A 24,138-nucleotide genomic window follows, 5' to 3' on the forward strand; every position below is an offset into this window, starting at 1 on the left:
TACATTGTCCACATGCAGAAATTAGGCTGATCTACCAAGATCAATTATTTTTTTTTCGTATGTACAGGGTCTTCTTAAATATAATTTCTTTATCCTGAAAGCACATACTTTACAGTAAAGGTCACCAAAAACAAGTTACTTCTCATAGAAAAAAAATCAGTGTGATAAACCAGAACCAGCAGAATGAGGAGCTAATATAGAGATTCTGTCAAAACGTTGTCAGCAGAAAATCTTGATGATTTGAGCCCAAGAACAATAAGCATGGTATAACATTCATCAGATACCCATTAATAAACTCAATGACAGCATGCCAAAATGACTAAATAAAAATCTTCAAAATAAGGAAAAAAAAAATTGTGGCTCGTAAGCGAATGTAAAAAAACAAAAAAAAGTCATGATGGGGTTAAGACAATACCTTCACTAGCACTATAATTTCCACTATTAGGGCAGAGACACATTGCCGTATGACTCGTGCGATGATCGCATGGCACTGACCTGAGCATGACGGACTTCTATGCAGCTGTCAAACTAAGGTCAGGAGTGGTGCCAGCCAGTACGTGCTTTATGATGCGATCCTCGGACGAGAAATATGGCAGTGTGTCTCTGCCCTTAAGCTGAGCATAGACTCTCACACGAGATAATCAGATCGATTATGGTAATGAGACACTGATTCGAGTTTGCTCAGAGTGCCATCTTAGTGTGATCTGATTCTATCAGTTAAGAAAATCATAGCACAGTTGAGGAAAAGTTGGAAAACAAAATTTCTCCATTGTGTGAGTGTGAAAATCAGACGGCACTGATATCATCCAAGTTCTGTCTGATGATTTCCACGCATCCATAGATTTGAATGGGTGAGTGCCATCCAAACTGCGTTGCAAAACGCAGCATCCTGCAATTTTTCTTCTCGTGCGAAAAGCGCTGATCAGCACTGCCCCATAGAACATTGGCCCAAGTGCTATCTGAGAAAACATCGAATAGTATTCGTCCGATGTAAACACGTGTGAGCCCTTACTATTCCATCCGCAAATTAAAGATGGGACTTCCCCAAGTGAGCAGAATTTTGGGTGGGGTGCTTTCCTGGAGATTGACAATTCAGCTGCTCTGAACAGTCTGCTCTGCCTCAATAGCACATGTCAAACTCTGGCCCGTGGGTGGTTACATTTGGCCCCCAACACCAGAACCACCACCCTTATGTGAGGCCCATTATCCTGTATACTGGTTGGCCTGCGACTTTGTCCTAAGTTTTTCATTTTGGCCCCCTGTGTGTTTAAGTTTCACATCCCTGCTCTACAGTATTAGAAGAGTGCAATGGCACTGAAGCTGGCCAGATTCAGCGATCCAGTCAGCTTCAGAGCTGCGCTTGTAAGTGTGCACTCGCTGCATAACAAGCCAGCTATCGGTTCTATACACATTAAATTGAAGCTGGCCTGATCCATTATCTGAAGGATTAGCTGGCAATCTTATCTTCCGACAGAAGGGTCCAGCTCAACTGATTTCCAACACATGTTTCTCTTGAAGATAATCTCCCCACCCGAGGAGACTGGCAGCCGCTCTTGCGTAGAGAGCACAGGTCAGCGCTCCCATGCACGGGGAAGGTGGGGACAACAGCTAACTAAAGTGTATGGAGGTGGTGTTTAAAAGGTTAATCAAAATTGTAACAAAAGCAAGCTAGTCTTAGGTCTTTTAATTTACCAGTTCATTTGTCTATTAGCCTTCATCAGCAGTGTTTCTGATTATAGGAGGTTGATGGACAGGTTGGTTCCCATTTTGAGAACAGTAGTGTTCTATAAAACTATTATATTCCTCTCCTGTACTTAGTGCAGTCTTCTTTATAAGTCCCACAATATCATGCAAACACAGGTAGCGATAATGTAGCTAACCCTTTTTACCCCTCCGTGACCAGGCCAGATTGTTCAAATCAGACATGTCACTTTGTAACAACAACTCTGGAAATTCAACATGAATGATTAAGAAATTTTTCATGACACATTGTACTTTATAAAACTATTGACCTAATAGTCAACTTAGAACATCAGAAATTTGACCAAAAAAAAAAAAAAAAAAAAAAAAAAAAAAAACCCCACTAGCAATTTTCAAGCTTTGAAAGGACTATCCCCCAGGGGAGGGGGAGATTGAAAATCACTAAGTAGGTGGGGATTTCTTCCTGTCCCCTGGACCACATGCATAAGAAAACAGATTTAATAAAAGATATTTCAAAGCAACCAAACCTCTAATTCTAATATGGGGCATACAGGTATGTATAGATTCACATTTCTATCATTTGTATGCCCATATTAGAGCTCTGATAAGTCCCAGGGGTGACAGATCCCCTTTAACATTTACCTCATGGCGGTCTTACATCAGCTCAAAATTTGTAGAATGTATATATTATGCTACAGTAGGTTTAATAGTGTAGCTGCAATTTTCCAAGGATATTTACAAAACTTTTAGGGACCTTTTCAGTTTAGTAGTGACTGAGGGACCTATATATTATAACCCCCCCCCCCAAGAGTGATACCAGTTTAAAAAGCAGCCCCCCCCCCCCCTCAACATATTAAAACTTCTATCAGGTAGTCCATCAACCCTTCAGGTGCTTTTCAGAGATTTATGCAAAATGTTATTTTTACCACCCAAATGTTAACTTCTGAACAGATCACTATAGCTGGCAGACCAAGACTGTTACTTGGGGGTGAATTGCCATGTCAACCATCAGGACTACACAATCTCCGGGCACCGATGCTAACCATTTAGACGCCGTTATAACGAACAGTAGCAACAGGGGGTTTATCGGCAATTGTCGGTGTCAACACTGATCGTGCCCGATGCAGCAGGACTTGTTGAGGCTATTCTTAGATCAGTAGAACGATGTATAAGTGGTCATGAAGGGGTTAAATGTAGAATTCAAGATGCTATTATACTTTGGAGACTTGTATATCATGGTGTACAAGTGTGTTAATTGCTTAGATTTAAAAAGGAGTATGTCGCCTTAGTTAGGATGTGAAATCTTTAGTTAGAGAAGGGAAAGGCCATGATTGAGAGAAAGGCAAAAGAGCACATTTTCAATTAAGCGAGAGCAGGAATGATAGTGATACCAGAAATTCAACCAAGATGAGACAACTGCAGAAAGACTGCTTGTAGCTAAATTTTGTTTAAACTCAAATATGCTCATTTGTAGCACTTTATTTGTAAAGTTCTGTCTGCATTCTTCCCATGATACATTTTTCAAAGGGAATGGGTCGGTTTAAAAAAAATTGACAGTACTGTATTTAATGATATATGAAAACTTATAAACCCTAGCAATCATCTGCTGACAATAGTCATGAAAACTTAGGGTAATGCTAGCTCACATTGCAACTGCAGTAAGTGTGGACAGGGTCTGCTCCCATGGGATGTCACTCCTCCCCTCCTAACAGACCTATTGAATAAACTAGCAGCAATATGTCCTCTACCAGAAGGAACCATCCCGGCTACCATTGACATGGAATCTTTGTACTCTTAATATCCCACACAAGGATGGATTAACTGCTTGCAAAATCTTCATGGAAAATACAGGAGGAGTTGATGCAGATTGTGGTGAAACTTATCAAACGCAAAGTAGTTGTGGGTGAGGATGAGTTTTGTAACATATCTACAGGAGACTGGTACAGCGATGGGAAGCAAGGTTGCGCCACAGTATGCAAATCTTTTAATCGCCAAGCTTGAAAGCGACTTGTCCTCATGTCCCATCAGGCCTCTGGCCTACTATGGTTACATTGACGATATTTTAATCTGGACAGATTCTGAGCAACAGCTATGTTCCATGAACACTTTAATCAATTTCATCCTACAATCAACCTAACACTCAACTACTCCTGTACTGAAATTAACTTTTTGGACACCATCATTAAGCTACAGAACAACGAAATAGAGACATCCATGTACCGGAAGCCAATCAACAGTCCAACATACCTTAAATGGGACAGTTTCCAAGAACAATTGAGAACCAAATTACAAGAATCACCTCCTACATTACAAAACAAAAGAAAGCAACCAGGTGCCTCTAGTAGTCCTCTATAGTAATGAGCAAGTATGTTCGGTTAACCCTTTCGCCGAGTATACTCGGCCAAGCACCGAGTATTTATAGAATGCTCGGGCTTTAAGTTTTCGTCGCTCCGTGAACATGATTTGCAACTGTTTGACAGATTTAATACATGTGAGGAATGCCTAACAGTTGCAAATCATGTTCACGGAGCGACGAAAACTTAAAGCCCGAGCATTCTATAAATACTCGGCGAAAGGGTTAACCGAACATACTCGCTCATCACTAGTCATCTACAATCCAAATCTGGAGGTGCTAAAGGGAGCTGCATGGAAACTACAACCCTTACAAAAAAATGTCAGATTACAATCCATATTTCCAGACCCCCCCCCCTCCCTACTGTGTTTCAGGCAGCCCCCAAATCTAAGAATCATTGTCAGAAGCTCCCAGTCATCTCCACCAGCTACAGGAACCTTTCTATGCAACCAGAAAAAAAAAAAAAGTAAAATATATATCTGTCCATTTATAATTGCCATTGACAAGAAATATTACCAACTCACATCAGGACTACAAGATCCCAGGTACTTTCAGCTGCACCACATCTAATGTAGTGTACTTAATTGTATGTACCAAAATGACCAGCTTGGGGGGGGAGGGGGGGGGGTGGAGAGCTGTATGTAGGGGAGACCGGGCAAAAAACTTAGAACAGATGAATTCTCATCACCATAAAAGAAATAAGTACCTGTGGCTAAACATTTGTTTCCCTGATCACATCATGGACATGAAATTACTGGTATTAAAAGGCTATCTTAAATCTCAGAGACAGAAAAGTCTGGGAATACAACCTTATTACAACCTTTGACCATGCAGGAATAAATATGTCACATGGATTTATGTCATTCTACATCAACTAAGGAATGTGCTCCTCAGACCTGTGGGATCACCACAAAACTCAGACTTCATAGATGAGCGAGTTATTGTCCTGTGATTGAACTGCTCCCTCCACAATAGTTTCTCCCTCTCCCATACTCCTAGTTCTGCTTCAAGTCACATCTCATCTATTGCATTATTTGTGTCCTATTGTGTATAAATGTGTGACTCTTCAGATTGTGTTATACCATGCCTGATGAAGAGACCTGCGTAGTCTTGAAAGCTGGCAATTTACCTTTCAATGGCCAACTGCAAAGCTGGTATCAACCACTGAGGTGTATCTATCTATAAACATCTACTGGCTAACATGGTACAAAGTTATAGCCTCCCTTCCCAGGCATTGGCAAAATGAGGTGGGAAGATAAAGGTTTGGCACAGTGCTGCCCTATCTTACTGGTGACAGCAATGTGATACTGAGATCTGGACAGTAACTGGGGATCCCTGACAATGCCAATTCCATCTTGCCTAGTAACAAGTGAAAAATAGAAGTTGTGCTCCTCCTGCAGCACGGTATAAGCATACAGTGACTATGAAGGGGGATAGAGTTGGGGCAGAGAATTTGCCGCATTTGTGATGCCCCAATTTTTCTCTTTTTTTAATGTGGAGAGAGAATAGGAAGTTAAAATTGGTTTGTGACATTGAGACCTGCTATGCAAGTTTTACTGCTGATTAAGGCATCAGGGCTCACTCCTGATGTAACTGTTAAAATGGGTTACATATTGTCTGTGTGTCCCCGCTTAATTGTAAAAAGTGCTACAGAATCATATTTTGGGGTACATCTGTTCTGACCGATTTTCATGGAAGAAAAAAAATTTGGGGCAAAACTTCCCCTGAGTGCAATATGCAGTGAATACATACAATTGCTTGTTTTCATCATAGTGTACTGGAAAATAGGAAAGGGGGTTGGGGGGGAATGGAATAAAAAGCCCCCACTACATTTAAACGGTGACTTTTTAATTTGCTTTTGTTACCATTTTAAGACCTGTAACGTCGATAGAGATATGGATGGATCTGCGGTATAGCCGTCGATAGAGATATGGATGGATCTGCGGTATAGCCTTCGATAGAGATATGGATGGATCTGCGGTATAGCCTTCGATAGAGATATGGATGGATCTGCGGTATAGCCTTCCATAGAGATATGGATGGATCTGCGGTATAGCCTTCCATAGAGATATGGATGGATCTGCGGTATAGCCTTCGATAGAGATATGGATGGATCTGCGGTATAGCCTTCGATAGAGATATGGATGGATCTGCGGTATAGCCTTCGATAGAGATATGGATGGATCTGCGGTATAGCCTTCAGCTTTGAAAGTTAGAATATTTTAGAATTTAATTCTAGCTTTTAAGAAAAATAATCTGAAGCACCTGTGGTTTCAAGACAGTTTCCATGTCTACATAAATTCCAAGGTCCTAGTTTCTAAAATGAGGTCACTTGTGGGGTGGAAAGTTTTTGCAAAAAAAAGTTTTAAACATATATTTTATCTTAACATGTCATTTTGTGATTTCTTGCCTTGGAGCCGTGCCAGACAGCTGCAGTTTTTTCTGCCACAAATAGTTTGCTGCTTGCTTATTTAGTTTACCTTTAGTTGTAGAAGTTTAAAAACCTCACATTTAGCTACATACAGTACACATTATGCAGTTTGTTCATAGCCAATTAGCTGTGCATTTCTGGAGTGGCATGTACAAATTTAGGATGGTGTGTGCTTATATCATACATAGAGGACACTCATTTATGTGCCATTTCTGGTAGTGGAAAAAATATATAGAATCCAATCACTGCTTCAACGTGTTTATTATGTGCCAAACAAAAAGAAAACGACACCACATCTGTAGGTTAAGTGCATTTTCTGCTTGCATAACTACAATGAGGTAGAGACTTCACACGCAGCTTCACAGAAATGCCCACTTAGGGCAGCTAGTGCAGATTTAGCTCAGCATGTACTGGAAAGAGGGAGGGTTACAGACAGTGGGATCTTTGGCACAGAGCTTCCAAACAGAGGGGGCGGGGCACAGAAATAAAAAACAAACAAACATGGACACAAATTTGAAAGGCTTGCAATTTGCACAAGTCAGCTGCTTCCTATAACAAAATACTTAACCTAAGAGCATGGGCACATTCCCTCCAGGAGAAAGGTCTCATCTCTTGCCTCTACCCCATTCTCAAAAGAAAATATATATTACAGCCCTTTACTGTCCAGCCAACCAAACAAGTGATTAAAAACTCTACCATCCCCTGAAGTGCAAATTAAAAAAGTGCAACAAACATCCTTAAAACTATATACACACTGTACTCATCTGTTTCAACCAAGGCCCCAAGTCTGTCATTTTGTTGCAATTTCTGTTGTACAAATACAGTATATTATTTTCAGTAATGCTCTTCAGCTAGCAGCTCCCAGAAACCGAACACTTGCAATAATGTTAAAAGCTGCCAGGAAAAAAAAAAATATGGACTTAAAAACCATCTTAAGAGTGTAAAAAGGAACTGGTAAAAATCCCACAGAGGGTAAAATAGGAAATATGATTTGGTTTAAATTAAGAGCAGATCCTGCAATTGGTGTTTCAGTAAAAAAAACCAACTGAACAGCCTGTGGTTCAGAAGGACATTAAAGAAATCAGAAGGCACTGTGTGGCAACGGCAAAAGACTGGGTAACCACTCAATGAAATTTATAATCACCCACAGTATTTGCAAGGAATGTAAAAAAGCGCCTGTAGTATATATAAAAAAAAAAAAAAAAAAAAAAAAGGAGACGAAGGCAAAGGCAATCCAGATACTGTTCACACATTGCTTACATTCAGCAAGTGTTGTAGCTTAATACGAGTACTGCAGAACTACTGGGAGGAGAACCATGCTCCCCATTAAAGAAAAAACAAAACACAAACTTGAAACCAGACAGTCCCTGGCAAAACTTCACTGTGCACAAGTGCAAGAAAACTGTTACAAGTTACAGCAAACAGTAAGTGCCAAACAAAATAAAGTGACTCCGCCCCCCCACCATCTGCAGTCTTCTGCAATAATCCCGAAAGACTCATGAATATTCCTAGTGCTGTCTGGTGGGGACATGGGGCGCAGGGTCCTCTTCAGCACATTTGTTGTGAATTAAATTTGTTCTTCGCTGGTAACTTTAACTGGAGTCACGACTCTTCTGGTTGCGCATTAGAGGGCGGTGGTGACGGAGAATCTCCATAGAGTGTTGCCAGTGCCAGCAGGAACGGCAGAAGTACTTAAAGCAAACCTAAAATATTTAGGTGTTAATTAATATTGAATCAGGTCTTTAAAAATAAATGTCTAATCAAGTTAGCTTTAAAAAGTAAATACTAGAAGAATCTAGAGTCAACTTTATGCATCAATAAACTATACTGACTGAAAATACGTTTTAGAAGCTGGAGTTTACCATATGAGATTTTCAAGGTAAAGACACCAGCCTCATAAGTACATAATGTATACAGTGTTGTACCTTGAAGACCAGCACTCTAAAGCTTACTTGTTAACAGTTGTTATATTAAGGTGTCTCACTAGTGATCTGACAAGAAATTATTAATTTGCATACATGCTGTCACAATGTCAGCATTAGTCAGTTGGATTGAACTAAATGCTGTCATTGTACCAATAGCACCAGGTAAACTTAATTGTTCAGTTCACTTGTACAGGTTGTTTAATCAGTCATTTGCTTCCCTATGCACAATGTTTTACAGGTATATTAAAATAAAAATGGTACTTAAAGTAGAGAAATGCCTCTGCACTGAACATTTGAGCCTCATTACAAGAATCTCATTGTTGCAAACATTACCTGTCCCATGTAAAATATAGTTTCTACTTTTATACTAAAACACTGCAGTTCTGAAATTTGGATCTACCTGGTCTCTGCAGAAGAAGGGACCTGGCTGGGAATTGCAAACCTGGCACACAGAATCTTCAAGGTAAGGGTCAATCTGAACCTTAAAATAAAAAAATATTTACCTCATTAGTAAACAGATGACAAATAGCTTTATTTTTAATTACACTGGTTACAAAGGTCCACTATATTAGTGTTCTAAACAGAATTGCTTACATTTAACACTTAAGACAGTCATGTGATATCAAATACTTGTGGTTGTTTATCGCCTGCAGACAGTGGCTTTTAGTTTATAAAAAAAAAAGCTACCTCTTAGTTCTCCGTGCTGTATGTTAATTGGCAAGGTCCACTCCAATGCGTGTTGTCCAACACCTCTATCGCTGCAATTGCATCCTCATGCCTTGATTGATGTGGATGATGCATCTCAAGTCATCCATAGAATGCTGCAAATATCATGCCTGCACATTTGAACCACAGGCACACTTTGCTCCATTACATTAAGGGACTGTCATTAGTAGGGCAGAGGGGAGTGCAGATGCTTGTGCCTTCATTGCACAGGCATCAGCTTTATAGTGCGGTGTGCAGGACATAGGAGGAGTCATCCACATCAAGTAAAAGAATGAAATTGTGTGGATAAGTGAAGCATGGGGTAAAGACGAGCAGCACCCATTGGACTGGGCCACGCCAGTTAACATATGGTGCGGGAGACTTCTAAAATTTACTGCTGAGCCAGCTGTTTGTCAAAATGCTGACGTGTGCCTACAGCCCTCACTCATTGTATAGCATGACTGAAAGCTGGCTGCTCCCAGGAGGAAAAAAAAAAGTTACTCTCCCAGATGCTGAACTCACTACAGTGACTGCGCACCTACATAACTATTAACTTACAGACTGACCCTAGAGCTGCAGATTAATAGAATTATCCGACTTCACAGGTTCCTAAAAAAAAGTCTGATTGCACAGAATGACTTTAAATATGGCAAGGGAGCACCTGTAGTTGGGTCTAAACATCTGAGAAGTTTGTGTTTTCTCCAGGTATTCTGGCTTCCTCCCACCCAAAGATATAGTGATAGGGAATTTATATTGTGGGCCCCAATGGGGACAATGCCAATGATGTCTGTAAAGCGCTGCGGAATATGGCACTATGTAAGCAAAGCATAATAAGGTCACCTTCTCGCCTACTTCCACCCTCTGAATCAGGCGTTTGCTGTAGAGCCAAGTTTTTTTTTTTTCTTCTGCAGCACTATCAGAGATGGTACCAACAGAATCAGGCAAAGCAAATTTACCTTTTTAGTAAACTTAGCAGTTTTTATCTCGACAAATGCAGCACTAACAGCCTTTAAATAACTGCGCTGGTTGTTAAATGTCACTCGACCAGAACCTGCGTTATAAGGAAAGAAAGATTAGTTCGCTCAATTGTTATCAATATTAAATTGCGTAATGTGCACAGCTTTACACACCTATTGGGTACTTGTGCTTATCTGTATCAATGCCAGCATAGACCACACCACCAAACAGATCATTCATTATAGAGGCAAGAGCTTCAGCATTCAGCATTCCATGTAAAGCACCAACAAACACAGTTTTGCTGGGATCCAGACGCTGAGATGGACTACGAACAAAGTTGCTGTCTGCCAGCACCCAAGGAATGACCTGCACCTAAGAAAACAAAATGATAGTTCCACTTAATATTGGACAGCAATTACATTAAAACATGTCATTTTTCTTTATAAAAGAAAAAAGGCTCCAATCAATATGTAAAGCTTTGATACCCATTTCGGTGTTTGAATTTGTCAGATTAATTGCTACAGAATAGGGAATTATAAAAAGGCCCTTCAATGAATTTAGGAGTGCAGAATTAAGAGCCAATATATTAGGGGAGCTTGCTTTGGCCTGACCAACAATATTGCAATCCAAAAATTTAAACAAACAGTGGCTTTAGTACTAAAGTCCCATACCTATAATAGGCGCATAGCAGTTGCTCCCACCAACTAACTATAGTCTATGCGAAACAAAACAAAAGAATGGCACAACTTGTGTACATACACACTGGAGAAATTGTGAAGAAATCAGAAATAACTTTGAATGATTTGTTCAGTGGTGAACAGACTGGTACGGGCTTAAACAAGCTTCCGATGTACAGACAGATCCTGGGTTTAATTTTTTTTCCCCTCAAAACCAAATTGTGATCAAAGACAGGAAGCTTACCTCCTTGCAGCGCATCCTGCGACTTGACATTTTGAAGTAGTGCTCACTCAGCCCATCCTGACTTAGCAAGTCCTGAGTGCACGCTTGAAGTAGTGCCCTCACAGATTTATCAGATTCAAACACCAAGTACACATACCCTAAATGAGAGAATGGCATTATAAAACTTTGTAGGTCACAAGTTTCATTCACTTGCTTGATGAAGGTAGCTGCAGAATAGCATTGTCTGCAGTGAGAATAAAGTAGAGCTATAGACCAGATTGGATCTTTACCGTTTAAAATCCCACCACTCTTGATGAGCATTTTCCATTACAATTTGCAAAGTGGCTTGTTTTTACAAGAACTTTACAATTTTAATGAGATTGACCCTGTAACAGACAAGACAAACCACACAAGAAAGCCAGTAATGTTTTAGTGTTTAGGATGCAAAGTCATTTGTCCCATTTATTGACCAGTCATGGGAAGGAAGTGCCAATTAAAGCATTATTCCTAAAAGTTGAAAGCATGTATGCCTCTGCTCCATTCAAGAGGTGATCTTGCAGAGCTCTTTCATCAGCACCCAGTGTTTTGGGATTGCAGGGGGTCCCTGTTGTCAGACCTCTAGCAATTGGGGAATTTTAAGAATTTCGCATTAATATATGAAGTGCAAGCACTACCATATTACGTTATTGCAACCTTTACACTAACCTGTTTGGCAATTACCGCAACTGTCCCATCACCTTGTCACCAGTTATTTGTCCCATGTAAAACAGTCCACAAGTGCACACCCAGGAAGTGCTAGAATAAAAATTTTATCCTACCATCTTTGTATTACCTTTAGGCATATTACCTTTAGGAGGACAACGGGGATGTTTTCCATCCTTACCAGGCCACTCAACACTCAGAGCACCAAACACACGGAATGTGTTTATTAGTCCGGCTGGAAAGTAAAAGTTGTGCTTTAGTTTAAAGAAGCACTATCAGTTTTCATCCTATGAAATTATTGCAATTATATAGCACTGTACTTACAATTGCTCATTTTGACTTTCCACCCAATTTTATTAGGTCTATGGTATCTTGCGATTAAAAACTGACTAGCTGAATTTTTCTAAGCTCCATGTAGAAAATAGGAATTATTCCTACCGTTAATTACGTTTCCAGGAGTCCATCATAACAGCACGACAGGAGTTAAGTCCTCTGTTCCTCTAGGGACAGGAAACATGAGAGGTTAAAAGCCCCCCCCCCCCAGAATCTTAAGGTATGGGTCCAGAACAGAGGGCCTGGATCTCGCCTACCCGTTTCGCTGTAGTAACTGCCACAAGAAAGGCAGATTTCATAGAAAGCAGGTCTACTGATGTTTCTTCAAGGGGTTCAAAGGGAGACTTACATAAAGCCCTCCACACCAGGTTCAGATCCCACGGTGGTACTAGACTCCTTATCGTGGGTTTTAAATGAGAAGTTGCTTTTATGAACCTTGATATCCATGGGTGGTCTATTAAGGAGTAGTCCAAAAAAGCACTTAGGGCCGAGATATGAACTTAACGCATTTGGCCTCAGACCCTTATCAAACCCCTCTTGGAGGAAATCCAGTATTGTTGGAATATTGGGGTGAGACGAATTTCCCACAGACTGGACCTGCAAAGCTACAGAACCGTTTCCAAATCCTAGAATAGATAGCTGACGTTACTGGTTTCCTACAGGCTTGTAGAGTTGCAATTACTTGATGGGAAAGGCCCTTAGAGGCTAGGATCCGCCTCTCAGGTTCCATGCTGTCAATTGGAGGAATTGGATGTTTGGATGTAACAAGGGACCCTGCAATAGAAGATCTCTCCTGGCTGGGAGTCCCACCGCCATCTGGTGTAGCAGAGGGAACCAGCTCTTTTTGGGCCAGTAGGGCGCTATCAGAATAAGAGCTCCCTCTCCTGTTGGATTTTCCTTAGTACTCTTGAGATGAGAGGGACTGGAGGAAAGGCGTACACCAGTTTTGTTCCCCATGATTGAGAAAGGACATCTATTCCTTCTGGGCTGTCGGCTGGGTCCAAGGAAAAAAAAAAAAAAAAAAAAAAAAAAAAAAAGCGCTGCAGCTTCCTGTTTTTTCTTGTTGCGAACAGGTCTATGAACAGGGTGCCCCATCGTTGAATGATTTGATGAAACACATTTCGGATTCAGCTCCCAATCTGAGGGACCAACTCTTGCTCTGCTAAGAAAGTCTGCTACCACATTTTCAGACCCCCTTAGATGAATAGCTGATATTGAAAGGACATTTCTCTCTGCCCAGTAGAAAATTCTTGCAGCCAAGGATTGTAACCATTTCCCTCTTGGACCTCCTTGTCGACAAAGAAAAGCGATGGTGGTGCTGTTGCCTGAGAATTTTTATGTGATTTCCTCTGAGCAAATGCTGACATCTTTGAAGAGTCTCCCAGACCGCCTTTAGCTCCCTTAAATTTGACGACCTGTGTTGTATCTATTTGGGCCACATCCCTTGTAGATATCCGTTTCCTATGCTTGCTCCCCAGCCTTTTTGGCTGGCATCCGTATGGATCTGGATTGAAGGAAGAAGGATCCAGTCTACTGCATTTTCTAAGTTTGAAGGGTCTGTCCACCAGGAAAGGGAATTTAGCTCTTGACAGTCATTTTCTTGTCTAACCCCGATGGTAGTTTGTTCCAAACTGACAGGATCGACTTCTGTAACGGCCTTGAACGGGCCTGTGCCCATTTCACGCTCGGAATGCATGAGGTCATCAGTCCTAAGATCCGCATGGCGTATCTGATTGAGGTGGTCTGCTGTTTTATTTTTTCTCTTTTCTCCTGGGGCAAGGAGGACTTTTGAAGACTGGAATCTAAGAGTACCCCTAGAAATACTTTTGTAGTACTTGGATGGAGGCTTGATTTTTCCCAATTGATGTTCCACCCCAAATATTCCAGGGTTTCGATCATATGCTCTTGTTGACTGAGAAGAGACTGACTCTGCCACCAACAATATATCGTGCAGGTAAGGGATCAATATAATCCCCTGTGTTCTTAAGGCCGCTACTTCTGTCATAACCTTTGTGAATATTCGGGGGGGCTGAGGACAGACCAAAGGGTAGGCAAGTGAATTGAAAGTTGTGTACCGTGTCCTACTGCTCTAGAGTGAACCTGAGGTATTGCTGGTGACTTGGAACATGGTAATATGCATCCTTGAGGTCTAGGGTGCACATTACCGATCCCTTCTCTATCAATGGAATGCTGGTTTTTATAGTTTCCATTTTGAACCTTTTGTATTCCACCCACTGGTTTAAGGGCTTGAGGTTTATAACCGTACAGCGTTTGCCCCAGGGTTTTAACACCGAGAAGAGGGAGGAATAATGGCCTAAACCCTGCTCTGAAGGGGGGACCTGTTTCACCACGTGTAGGGATTGAAGGACTAATATATCCTGCCATAGACTTTTGAGATCTACGGGGGAGTGAGGACGAGTGATTTGGAAACAACGAGGGGGGCATGGGAGAAGTCTATTTTGAAACCTTCCCCTAAGGAACGTAGGATCCATTGATTTTTTGTAATGGACGCCCACTTGTCCTGAAAGAAAAGCCTGCCCCCTACTCCAATGGCGACCTGATCTGCTCTGTCCTTTCCTCCCTTCCTGTAAGACCATCTCCCCGTCTTACCCTTACCCCTGTAATCACATTTAGGGGGATCGAGGGGGGTCCACGAAAGGGCTGGTATCTTTCAACCCTATCCTCGGGAAATCCTTTTTTCTTGTCGGATGCTCTTTCTAGGATCTCGTCCAACACTGGACCAAAGACCCGAGCGCCCGAGAAGGGAATGGAGCACAGTTTATTCTTTGAGTGGTTATTCCCCCCTCCACCACCACCACGTTTTTTAGCCATATTGCCCGTCTAGCTGTATTAGATAATACGCTACATCTAGCTGCGAATCGGACAGATTCGGCTGAGGCATCAGCCATGAATTGCGTTGCCAGCTTTAACATGGGAAGAGAGTCCGATAGCATCTCTACAGGGGAATCAGACCCAATTTGATCTGACAGCTCGTCCAACCAAAGGCACATGGATCTTGCCACTGAAGTGGCAGCGATATTTGATTTAATTATGGCTGCTGAGGCCTCCCAGCTCCTCTTGAGCATGCTCTCTGCCTTCCTATCCATTGCGTCCTTGAGGCAAGACGAATCCTCAAAGGGAGTGGACGTTTTCTTAGCCACTTTCGCTATTGGGACATCTACTTTAGGGATTTCCTCCCAAAGTTTGATGTCCTCCGGATTGAAAGGAAGACGGGATTTAAAGTCTCTTGGCACAATGAGTCTTTTCTCCACTTCCCATTCCTCCATAATCATTGATTTTAAATGCTCATTTACAGGGAACACTATTTCTCCGAGTTCTCAGACCTGCAAACATTTCATCTTGTCTGGAATGGGAGACCCGAGTGTCCTCCAAGTTCATAGTATGCCTGACGGACTTTAATAGTTCATCCGTATGTTCCGTAGAGAATACATTTCTTTCTCTCTTGTGAGGGTAACAGAAGAGATACTCATCCTCTTCTAGACTGTACTCTGATGCAGAGTCTGAATATTCTCCTTCCTCAGACACCTCTTCCATCTCCCACCTAGGTCTTTTCTGGCGAGGAGAGGGTTGAACTATTTGGGGTGACTATTGTGTATGGAAAGGCATGAGGCTCGAGACTGTACTCTGGACCTCCTCACGGATCATAGATCTTATATCCATCAAAAAGGAAGTTTTTTCTTCCTTTAGGACCTCGGCTATACATTTTTTACACAGCCGCTTTTTATACGAGTCCTGAAGCTTCGTGTTACAGTCTACACAGTCTTGATTTTTTGGAAGAAGATCCAGACCTCTGGGTCCCCTTCTAATCCATAAAAAAAAATATAAAAGGACACCGGAGATTTACTATAAAAACCTGTCCTAGAATATTCTGATTTATCCAGAGAAGGGCCTAAGGCTGTACTCACACTGCCCAGGGACTCTGAAGGGGCTTCTGAAAGTGAAGGATTAGCTTCCATGGTGTCAGTGTGTGTGTGGCTGAGGTGTACCCTTTTATAGGGTCTTACCTGATCCAGGTGGTAGCCACACCCCCAACAATAATAGCTTTTCTTAATGCCCTGGAGGCTCACCACTGCCTCCGGGCACCTGTGTGTTCTGGGCCCCGGAAGCCCCTCTTCTCAATGCCGGAAGGAGAAGCCCATGTGGCGTGCGCTCCACCCTGGAACGCACGCCGGCCAAAGCGGATGTCTGCTCTTCTGACTCCGCCTTCCGGCCAGAAGTCTCGCACCGCGCTCTGCGTGCGCTCCACCCTGGAACACACACCGGCCCCAAAGAGGATGTTTGCCCTGATGACTCCGCCTCCCGCCAGAAGCCATACACCGCGCTCCTCCGTGGAGCGCACGTCGGCCTTTCAGAGTAACGCCAGTGGGATAGTGCAATGCTCAGAGGCCCCTGTCTGGGGGATACAGAGGCAAGCGGCGGTTTTCTGGCTCAGGGACCCCGAAAAGGGGTATCAGCATGGAGCCTCTGGACCGAAGGAAGGGGAGAGTTCTCAGACCCCCCCCCCCCCCCCCCCCCCAACCCCCGGCTCTCAGGTAACTTCTATCTTCGGAGAACCTCTCCATAGCGTCCTGTCCTGCTAGGGACAGGAAAAACTGAGGGTGTGATGGGGGGGGGCGCTTTTAACCTCTCATGTTTCCTGTCCCTAGAGGAACAGAGGACTTAACTCCTGTTGTGCCGTTATGATGGACCTACTGGTAAATAGGAGGTAAAAGTTCCCTGTTTGAGCAATAGGGCACTTCAAAAATCCCTGATGGGGGCGAGGAGCAGCTGGATCAGGAGTTGGAGCGGATGATAAATGCAGGGAAAATAAACTTGTTTCTACATAGGGCAAAGAAAAGCAAAGAGCGAAAATTTAGCTGTGTAGAAAGGCAAAATTAGCAATTTTAAGTACAGTGCTATATAATATGACTGCAATATATTAATAGGGTATAAACTTTGATGGGAGTTCTTTAATTGATCTGCCTGTAAAATTTTAAGGATTTAAAAGTCAATATTGGGTTACAGACAAGTGGGCTAGAAAGACCTCAACTCTATACACACGTCACCCACTCCTGTGTTTTGCCTACAGATACCGAGGTAAAATACTGAATGTCACCTACTAAACAAAATATTGAGTAGTTTTAAGAGCTGGGCAGAAGTTCAGCAGTGTACAGCCTAGAAGCATGCACAGAAGTATACCAATATGCAAATTGCCTCTCCAAGTGGGAAAACTAGAACTCCAGTGCCACCCATTAGAAGCAGTGATCCTAAAAGTCAATATTGATCCTTTAAAAAAAAAAAGAGGCTTGCCACATGACTTGGGATAAAAGCCAAACCAGAATCTCAATTTTCAGACAATATACTGCTCAGTCTCAACTGAACCAGTACACCAGCTTTTGGCATGATCTATCAGGGTCACATAACCCATATGCCTGACAGTCTTCTCCACATAAGGTAGTAGGCATGGAATAGGTTGGGGAAGATGCATAGTAACTGAAATGTTTGCCCTTGTAAACTTAAGTACCCAGGTCTTGTCTTTTCAAAGAAAGTGGTGTTCGTGTGAGCTTACTTTCTGTAATGTCCCATGGCACACCACCGAGAAACACTTTGCAAGAATATACTGGATTTTTGTAGTTACGAGGTGGCAGCTGGCCACTCCATGTGCATGTAGCTTCATTTACCGCTGTAAATAAAATAAAAATAGTATGTTTCATATTGTTATCATCTGCTTGAAGAATTAAAAAGGAAAAAAGAAATGCAGTTTAAAAGGAACCTGTCACCATGGAAATGAAGTTTAATCTGCACCAAATATAGGTTATATAGCAAAGGGAGGTAAGCAGATAGTGGTGTGAGAAAATTCCCAGTATAAGCTTGATTTAAAGGGGTTTTCCGACAAACAAAAGTTCATTTTGATCAATAGATCTTGGAATGATAAAATACATTCATTCAATTGTGGAAATTAAGTAAAATGTTCCTGTGCTGAGATAATCTTATACATGTGCCCCTGCTGTGTACTGTGTAATGGCATGTGACTGCAGGAGCATGGTCTGAACATACCACAGCTCCTGGGCGGGGGGGGGGGGGGGGGGGGGGGAGCAAAAGACTATACAGAGAGGACAGCAGGGGATCACAGCTGATTCCTTTGAAGCAAAACATGGTTTAAAAACAGGCAGTGAAATGTTTTACACAATAAAGAATCAGCTGTGATCCTGTGCTGTAATGTCTATACGCTTTCTCCCCTTTCCAGGAGCTGTGGTATAATTAGACCACATTCCTGCACGGTCAGACACAGAAATTACACAGGGGCACATTTATAAGATTGTCAGCACAGGAACATTTTATTTAAAACATCCAATTGTGGAAGTTATTATTCCAAAATAAAGTTGATTTTAATCAATATTGTTCATGGGAAAACCCCCTTTAATCCTCTGCCCTTTCTGGCATTTAAGGACCAGTGGGTGTTTTCATCAGTGGGCCTTTGTATAAGACAGCTCAGTCAGTCACTTAAACAGAAAAAAAAAGGTCCAGAAAAAGTAGCAAGTTTAATTAAACAAGTTATACCAAATCCCAAACAGGTCAATCCACTCAGCTCCCCTTGCTCTATAACATGGTACCTTTCATGCTGACAGGTTCCCTTTAATGTGATTGAATCATGTTATATCAATCTGCTCCGCTTCTTCTGATCTACCGTGCCTACAAGTAGTATTCAACCCCCTGCAGATTTAGCTGGTTTGATAAGATGCAAATAAGTTAGAGCCTTCAAACTGCAAATGAGAGTAGGTTTTATGAACAGAAGCATAAATCTTACAAACCAAAAAGTTATGTTGCTCAGTTGAATTTTATTAAATTTTAAACATAAAAGTGTGGGTCAATTATTATACAACCCCTATGTTTAATATTTTGTGGAATAACCCTTGTTTGCAATTACAGCTAATAATCGTCTTTTATAAGACCTGATCAGGCCGGCACAGGTCTGTGGAGTTATCTTGGCCCACTCCTCCATGCAGATCTTCTCCAAGTTATCTAGGTTCTTTGGGTGTCTCATGTGGACTTTATTCTTGAGCTCCTTCCACAAGTTTTCAATTGGGTTAAGGTCAGGAGACTGACTAGGCCACTCCAACACCTTGACTTTTTCCCTCTTGAACCAGGCCTTGGTTTTCTTGGCTGTGTGCTTTGGGTCGTTGTCTTGTTGGAAGATGAAATTACGACCCATCTTAAGATCCTTGATGGAGGAGCGGAGGTTCTTGGCCAAAATCTCCAGGTAGGCCGTGCTATCCATCTTCCCATGGATGCGGACCAGATGGCCAGGCCCCTTGGCTGAGAAACAGCCCCACAGCATGATGCTGCCACCACCATGCTTGACTGTAGGGATGGTATTCTTGGGGTCGTATGCAGTGTCATCCAGTCTCCAAACGTCACGTGTGTGGTTGGCACCAAAGATCTCGATCTTGGTCTCAGACCATAGAACCTTGAACCAGTCTGTCTCAGAGTCCTCCAAGTGATCATGAGCAAACTGTAGACGAGCCTTGACACGACGCTTTGAAAGTAAAAGGTACCATACAGGCTCGTCTGGAACGGAGACCATTGCGGTGGAGTACGTTACTTATGGTATTGACTGAAACCAATGTCCCCACTGCCATGAGATCTTCCCAGAGCTCCTTCCTTGTTGTCCTTGGGTTAGCCTGACTCTTCGGACAAGCCTGGCCTCGGCACGGGAGGACACTTTCAAAGGCTGTCCAGGCCGTGGAAGGCTAACAGTTCCATAAGCCTTCCACTTACGGATGATGCTCCCAACAGTGGAGACAGGTAGGCCCAACTCCTTGGAAAGGGTTTTGTACCCCTTGCCAGCCTTGTGACCCTCCACGATCTAGTCTGATGGCCTTGGAATGCTCCTTCGTCTTTCCCATGTTGACCATGTCTGAGTGTTGTTCACAAGTTTGGGGAGGGTCTTAAATAGTCAGAAAAGGCTGGCAAAAGAGATCTTTAATCCACACATGTGAAGCTCATTATTCTTGGTGCCTGAACTACTTCTTAATACTTTAGGGGGACCAAACAGAATTCTTGTGGTTTGAGGGGTTGAATAATAAATGACACTCTGAATTAACTTTTAATGTTTTTAAAAAAAAAAAAAAACACAAAAACAAAATTTGCTGCAGTGCATTTCCCACTTCCAGGCTGATCTACAGTACAAATGTCACAATGCCAAGTTAATTCCGCATGTGTCAACCAGCTAAATCTGCAGGGGGTTGAATACTACTTGTAGGCACTGTATATGGCTGAGAGAAGTGATTCAGCATAACCTGTGTTTTAATCATTTAATATGCAATTCTGTATGGGATTTTTTGTCCAGTGGGTGGTCCCAACAGTGGCTGATTGCACAATTGTGCATACAGATAACTCATTAACTGATCAGAACATCCACTGGACTGAAAGTCCCAGAAAGTAAAGAGCTTTAAATACACACTGGGAAACCAAGTCAGAATTTTTCTTTTAATTTTATAGGTTAAATTGACAGATAAAAGAAAAATGGCCAGCTTGTAAATTGGCTTTATTTTAAGACTACTGTAATTAGAATAAGGAGACCTATTGTAGCCCAATGCTATGCAGAGCTACAATTGTCACTTACAGTAGGTCTGGGCATCAGCAAGGTCCCATCATAGCCTGCTATTGTACTACAAATGCAAGGCTGACCTCTCCTCGCCACTGCTGCAGTACTGAAGACAGGTCAGTAGTCTGGTATTAATACAATACCAGACTGTTCACTGCTGCAGTGTAATACTCATGCTGCACTCCACACCAACATGGCAGAACTGAGGCAGTGTTCAAATCATGTGATGCATGGATGTCTGAACTAAGCTTTAATTCCTTCTGATGCCCTTACCAATAAAGCAGTAAAGTTAAATGTTCAGAGTGGCTTAATTAGTCACTGCTTTAAAAGGTCTGCACATTGTCAGCTCATGATGTACTTTGCAGATGTAGCATTAATGCATCATGGACATCTGAGTGATGCTTTATACCAATAGCTTTGTGTGCAGAGGTTGCACTAGAAAACTGAATTACCCCTCGCCTTAGAAATAAATACAAATATACAGGTGCATCTCACCAAATTAGAATATAAAAAACTTAATTTTCAGTTCTTCACTGTTTGTAATGACTAGATGAGTTTCACTTTTTGTATTGATCCATTTCAAGTTTTTATTTGCTAACCCCTTTCCGACGTGGTCAGTATTAGTATGCTCAAGGCCATCACCCCCAGTTCAGTGAGGGCTATGGCGCCGAGCCCGCACTGAATCGGGCACATGTCAGCTGATTACAGCTGACATGTGCCCGCAACAGCCACGGGTGGAATCGCGATCCACCTGCGGCTGTTAACTAGTTAAATGCCACTGTCAGACAGTGGCAATTAACAGCGCCACGCCAGAAGTGCGTCACGTACCCCGCGGTGACCCCATCACTTGATTGTGGGTCACTGATGGGTGGGCATGACAGCCCTGGGTCTGCAGCAGACCCTAGTGGTTGTCATGTAAAGATTGCCATGAGAGCCACCTAGTGGTTGGTGCTCATAGCACAGGAGCATTTCTGCTACATTGAGGAGATCTGCACATCACCTCTATGTAGCAGAGGAGATCAGACAGTTACTGCTTCTAATCTCCTATTGGGACTATAGAAGCCAGCAGTGTAAAAAAAATTATATATATATATATATATATATATATATATATATATATATATATATATATATATATATATATATATATATATATATATATATATATATATATATATATATATATATATATATATATATATATATATATATATATATATTAAAACAACCCCTTTTGCCCCATTCAAAATAAATAAACCCCCACATACACATTTGTTATTGTTATTGCCATATTCAGAATCACCTGATCAATATAAAAAAAATTAATCTGATTGGAATTTTCTGGTTACGCCATTTACCAAACGCCAGCATTAGGTTTTTTGGTCGCCACAAACTTGCAATAAAATGCAATAACGGGCGATCAAAACATCAGATCTACCCCAAAATGGTATCATTAAAAAGGTTAGCCCAGCATGCAAAAAATAAGCCCTCAACTGGCCCCAGACCCTGAAAAGACAGATTTTGGCAAGACCTTACCGGTAAAATCCTTTTCAGCGAAGGAAGGGAGACAGATCCATTACTAGTGGGTAGGCGGAGCCCCATAGGATAGTTCACCTCAGATTAGAAAAAGTGACGACCGGCCCCTCCAGCTTAGGCTCCTCCTACTCCCATGTCCTTCAGTCCGTACACAAGCTAAGGAAGAGCAGACAACACAAGCGGACCACCACAACCCCTTCTGAAAATTCAGAAATGCGAGAGAACAGGTTATGCATATAACAGTCCCAGGCACTACTCACTGGACCCGACAACTGCGATGAGCTGGCAATGCTGGAACAGAGCCCTAGCGCGCAGATCCCCGCCCAGATGACCGCCATCAGAGAGGAGTCGCACCGCATCTGGAAAACAATGTCTCCCTTCCTTCGCTGAAAAGGATTTTACAGGTAAGGTCTTACCAAAATCCATCTTTCAGCAGCAGAAGGGAAGGAAGGGAGACACAGATCTATTACTAGTGGGACGTCCCAAAGCAGTCCAGAACTCAAGGGTGGGAAAAACAGTGGCAGAATCGCCAACTCCTCAACAACTTAGATAAACGCGCAACCAGCGCTAAACACAAGTTAGAGATGTCCTAAACCACCGCCACCTGCAGGACCCTGCGTCCCAAGGCCGCATCAGCGGAAGCACTGACGTCCACCTTATAAAACTTTGTAAAAGTGTGAACGGAGCGCCAGGTAGCCGCTTGGCAGAGCTGCGCTGCCGAGGCCCCCTGATGAAAAGCCCACGACGAACCAACAGCTTTCGTGGAATGAGCTCGAACCTTAACTGGACAAGGCTCGCCCTTGAGCCGGTACGCCTCCAGGCTAGCCGAACATATCCACCGAGCTAGTGTCCTTGGAAGCCCGCTGACCACGCCAACGACCAGCAGGAATCACAAAGAGAGTCAGACTTCCGAAACCCTTGCGTGATTGTAAGATAGAACTTCAAAGCCCGCACCAAATCCAACGAGTGCAGGGCTCGCTCCTTTGGACTTTTCAGATTCGGACAGAGGGAGGGCAACACGATGTCCTGATTGACATGGAAACTCGACACCACTTTAGGCAGAAAATTGCCATGGGTATGAAGCACCACGCGATCCGAGTGGAACTCCAGAAAAGGGGGCGAGCAAGACCGTGCCGCCCTTCTCAAAAGAGGTGACCACCACCAGGAAGGCCACCTTCCAATAAAGTAAGTAAAGCGTAGCTGAATGCATAGGCTCAAACGGCCCATGCTGAAGAGCCTCCAAGGAGCCACAAACGCCCTCCGAGGCGGAAACTGACGTGCCACCCCGTGAAAAAACTAACGCACATCCCTGCGCGAGGCAATAGCCTTCCGAAAAGGCATGGATAGTGCAGATACCCGACCCCGCAAGGTACCAACCCCCAGACCCTTGGCCAAACCACATTGCAGAAAAGCCAAGAAGTTGGGAATGGAAAAAACCCTTGGGTTCCTTGACGATCCAGAACACCATGAATAGAAGGCCTCCCAAGTTCTGTGATAAATCCTAGTTGTAGCTGGACCTCTGGCTGCCCGCAAGGTGGCAATGACCTCGGCCGAAAACCCATGACGGGTCAAGATCTCGGTCTCAAGTGCCACGCTGTCAAACGAAGCGACTTCAGGTCCGGATGACGAATGGGCCCTTGGGTTAACAGGTCCGGGCGAAGAGGCAGTGGAAACTGAGGCGCCGCCAGAAGAGACCAGCGTTGAATACCACGCCCTCCGCGGCCAATCCGGCGCCACCAAAATCACCGGAATTTGTTAGAGTTTGATCTGCCGGATCACCAGAGGAAGTAAGGATACCAGCGGAAACACGTAGATCAGCTCGAACTGGTCCCACGGGGCCACTAGAGCATCTACCGCCACAGCCTCCGGGTCTCTGTACCTGGACATGAACGTCGGAATCCTGGCGTTCAGCCTGAATGCCATCAAGTCCACCTGGGGAGTCCCCCCAACGGGAGCACAGCAGTGCAAAAACTTCCGGATGAAGACT

The 24,138-nt window shown here is 43.0% G+C and overlaps 1 protein-coding gene across 1 annotated transcript in view; it reads right to left on the minus strand.

Moving 5' to 3' along the window:
* Window positions 1–6,729: 6,729 nt before the first annotated feature.
* Window positions 6,730–24,138, minus strand: part of CPEB1 (cytoplasmic polyadenylation element binding protein 1) — a 39,797-nt gene continuing 22,388 nt past the window's right edge. The window contains exons 6-12 of the mRNA XM_073650794.1: window positions 17,577–17,690; window positions 11,820–11,909; window positions 10,994–11,130; window positions 10,246–10,444; window positions 10,072–10,166; window positions 8,811–8,891; window positions 6,730–8,188 (exon numbers count right to left, since the gene is read on the minus strand). Coding sequence (XP_073506895.1) covers window positions 8,078–8,188; window positions 8,811–8,891; window positions 10,072–10,166; window positions 10,246–10,444; window positions 10,994–11,130; window positions 11,820–11,909; window positions 17,577–17,690 — 827 coding nt within the window. The 3' untranslated portion in view covers window positions 6,730–8,077. The remainder of the gene's footprint in view (window positions 8,189–8,810; window positions 8,892–10,071; window positions 10,167–10,245; window positions 10,445–10,993; window positions 11,131–11,819; window positions 11,910–17,576; window positions 17,691–24,138) is intronic.

This window comes from Phyllobates terribilis, unplaced genomic scaffold (assembly GCF_046119375.1).
Source record: "Phyllobates terribilis strain yellow unplaced genomic scaffold, ASM4611937v1 Scaffold_11__3_contigs__length_659146591, whole genome shotgun sequence".
In the NCBI taxonomy this organism is placed as follows: domain Eukaryota; kingdom Metazoa; phylum Chordata; class Amphibia; order Anura; family Dendrobatidae; genus Phyllobates; species Phyllobates terribilis.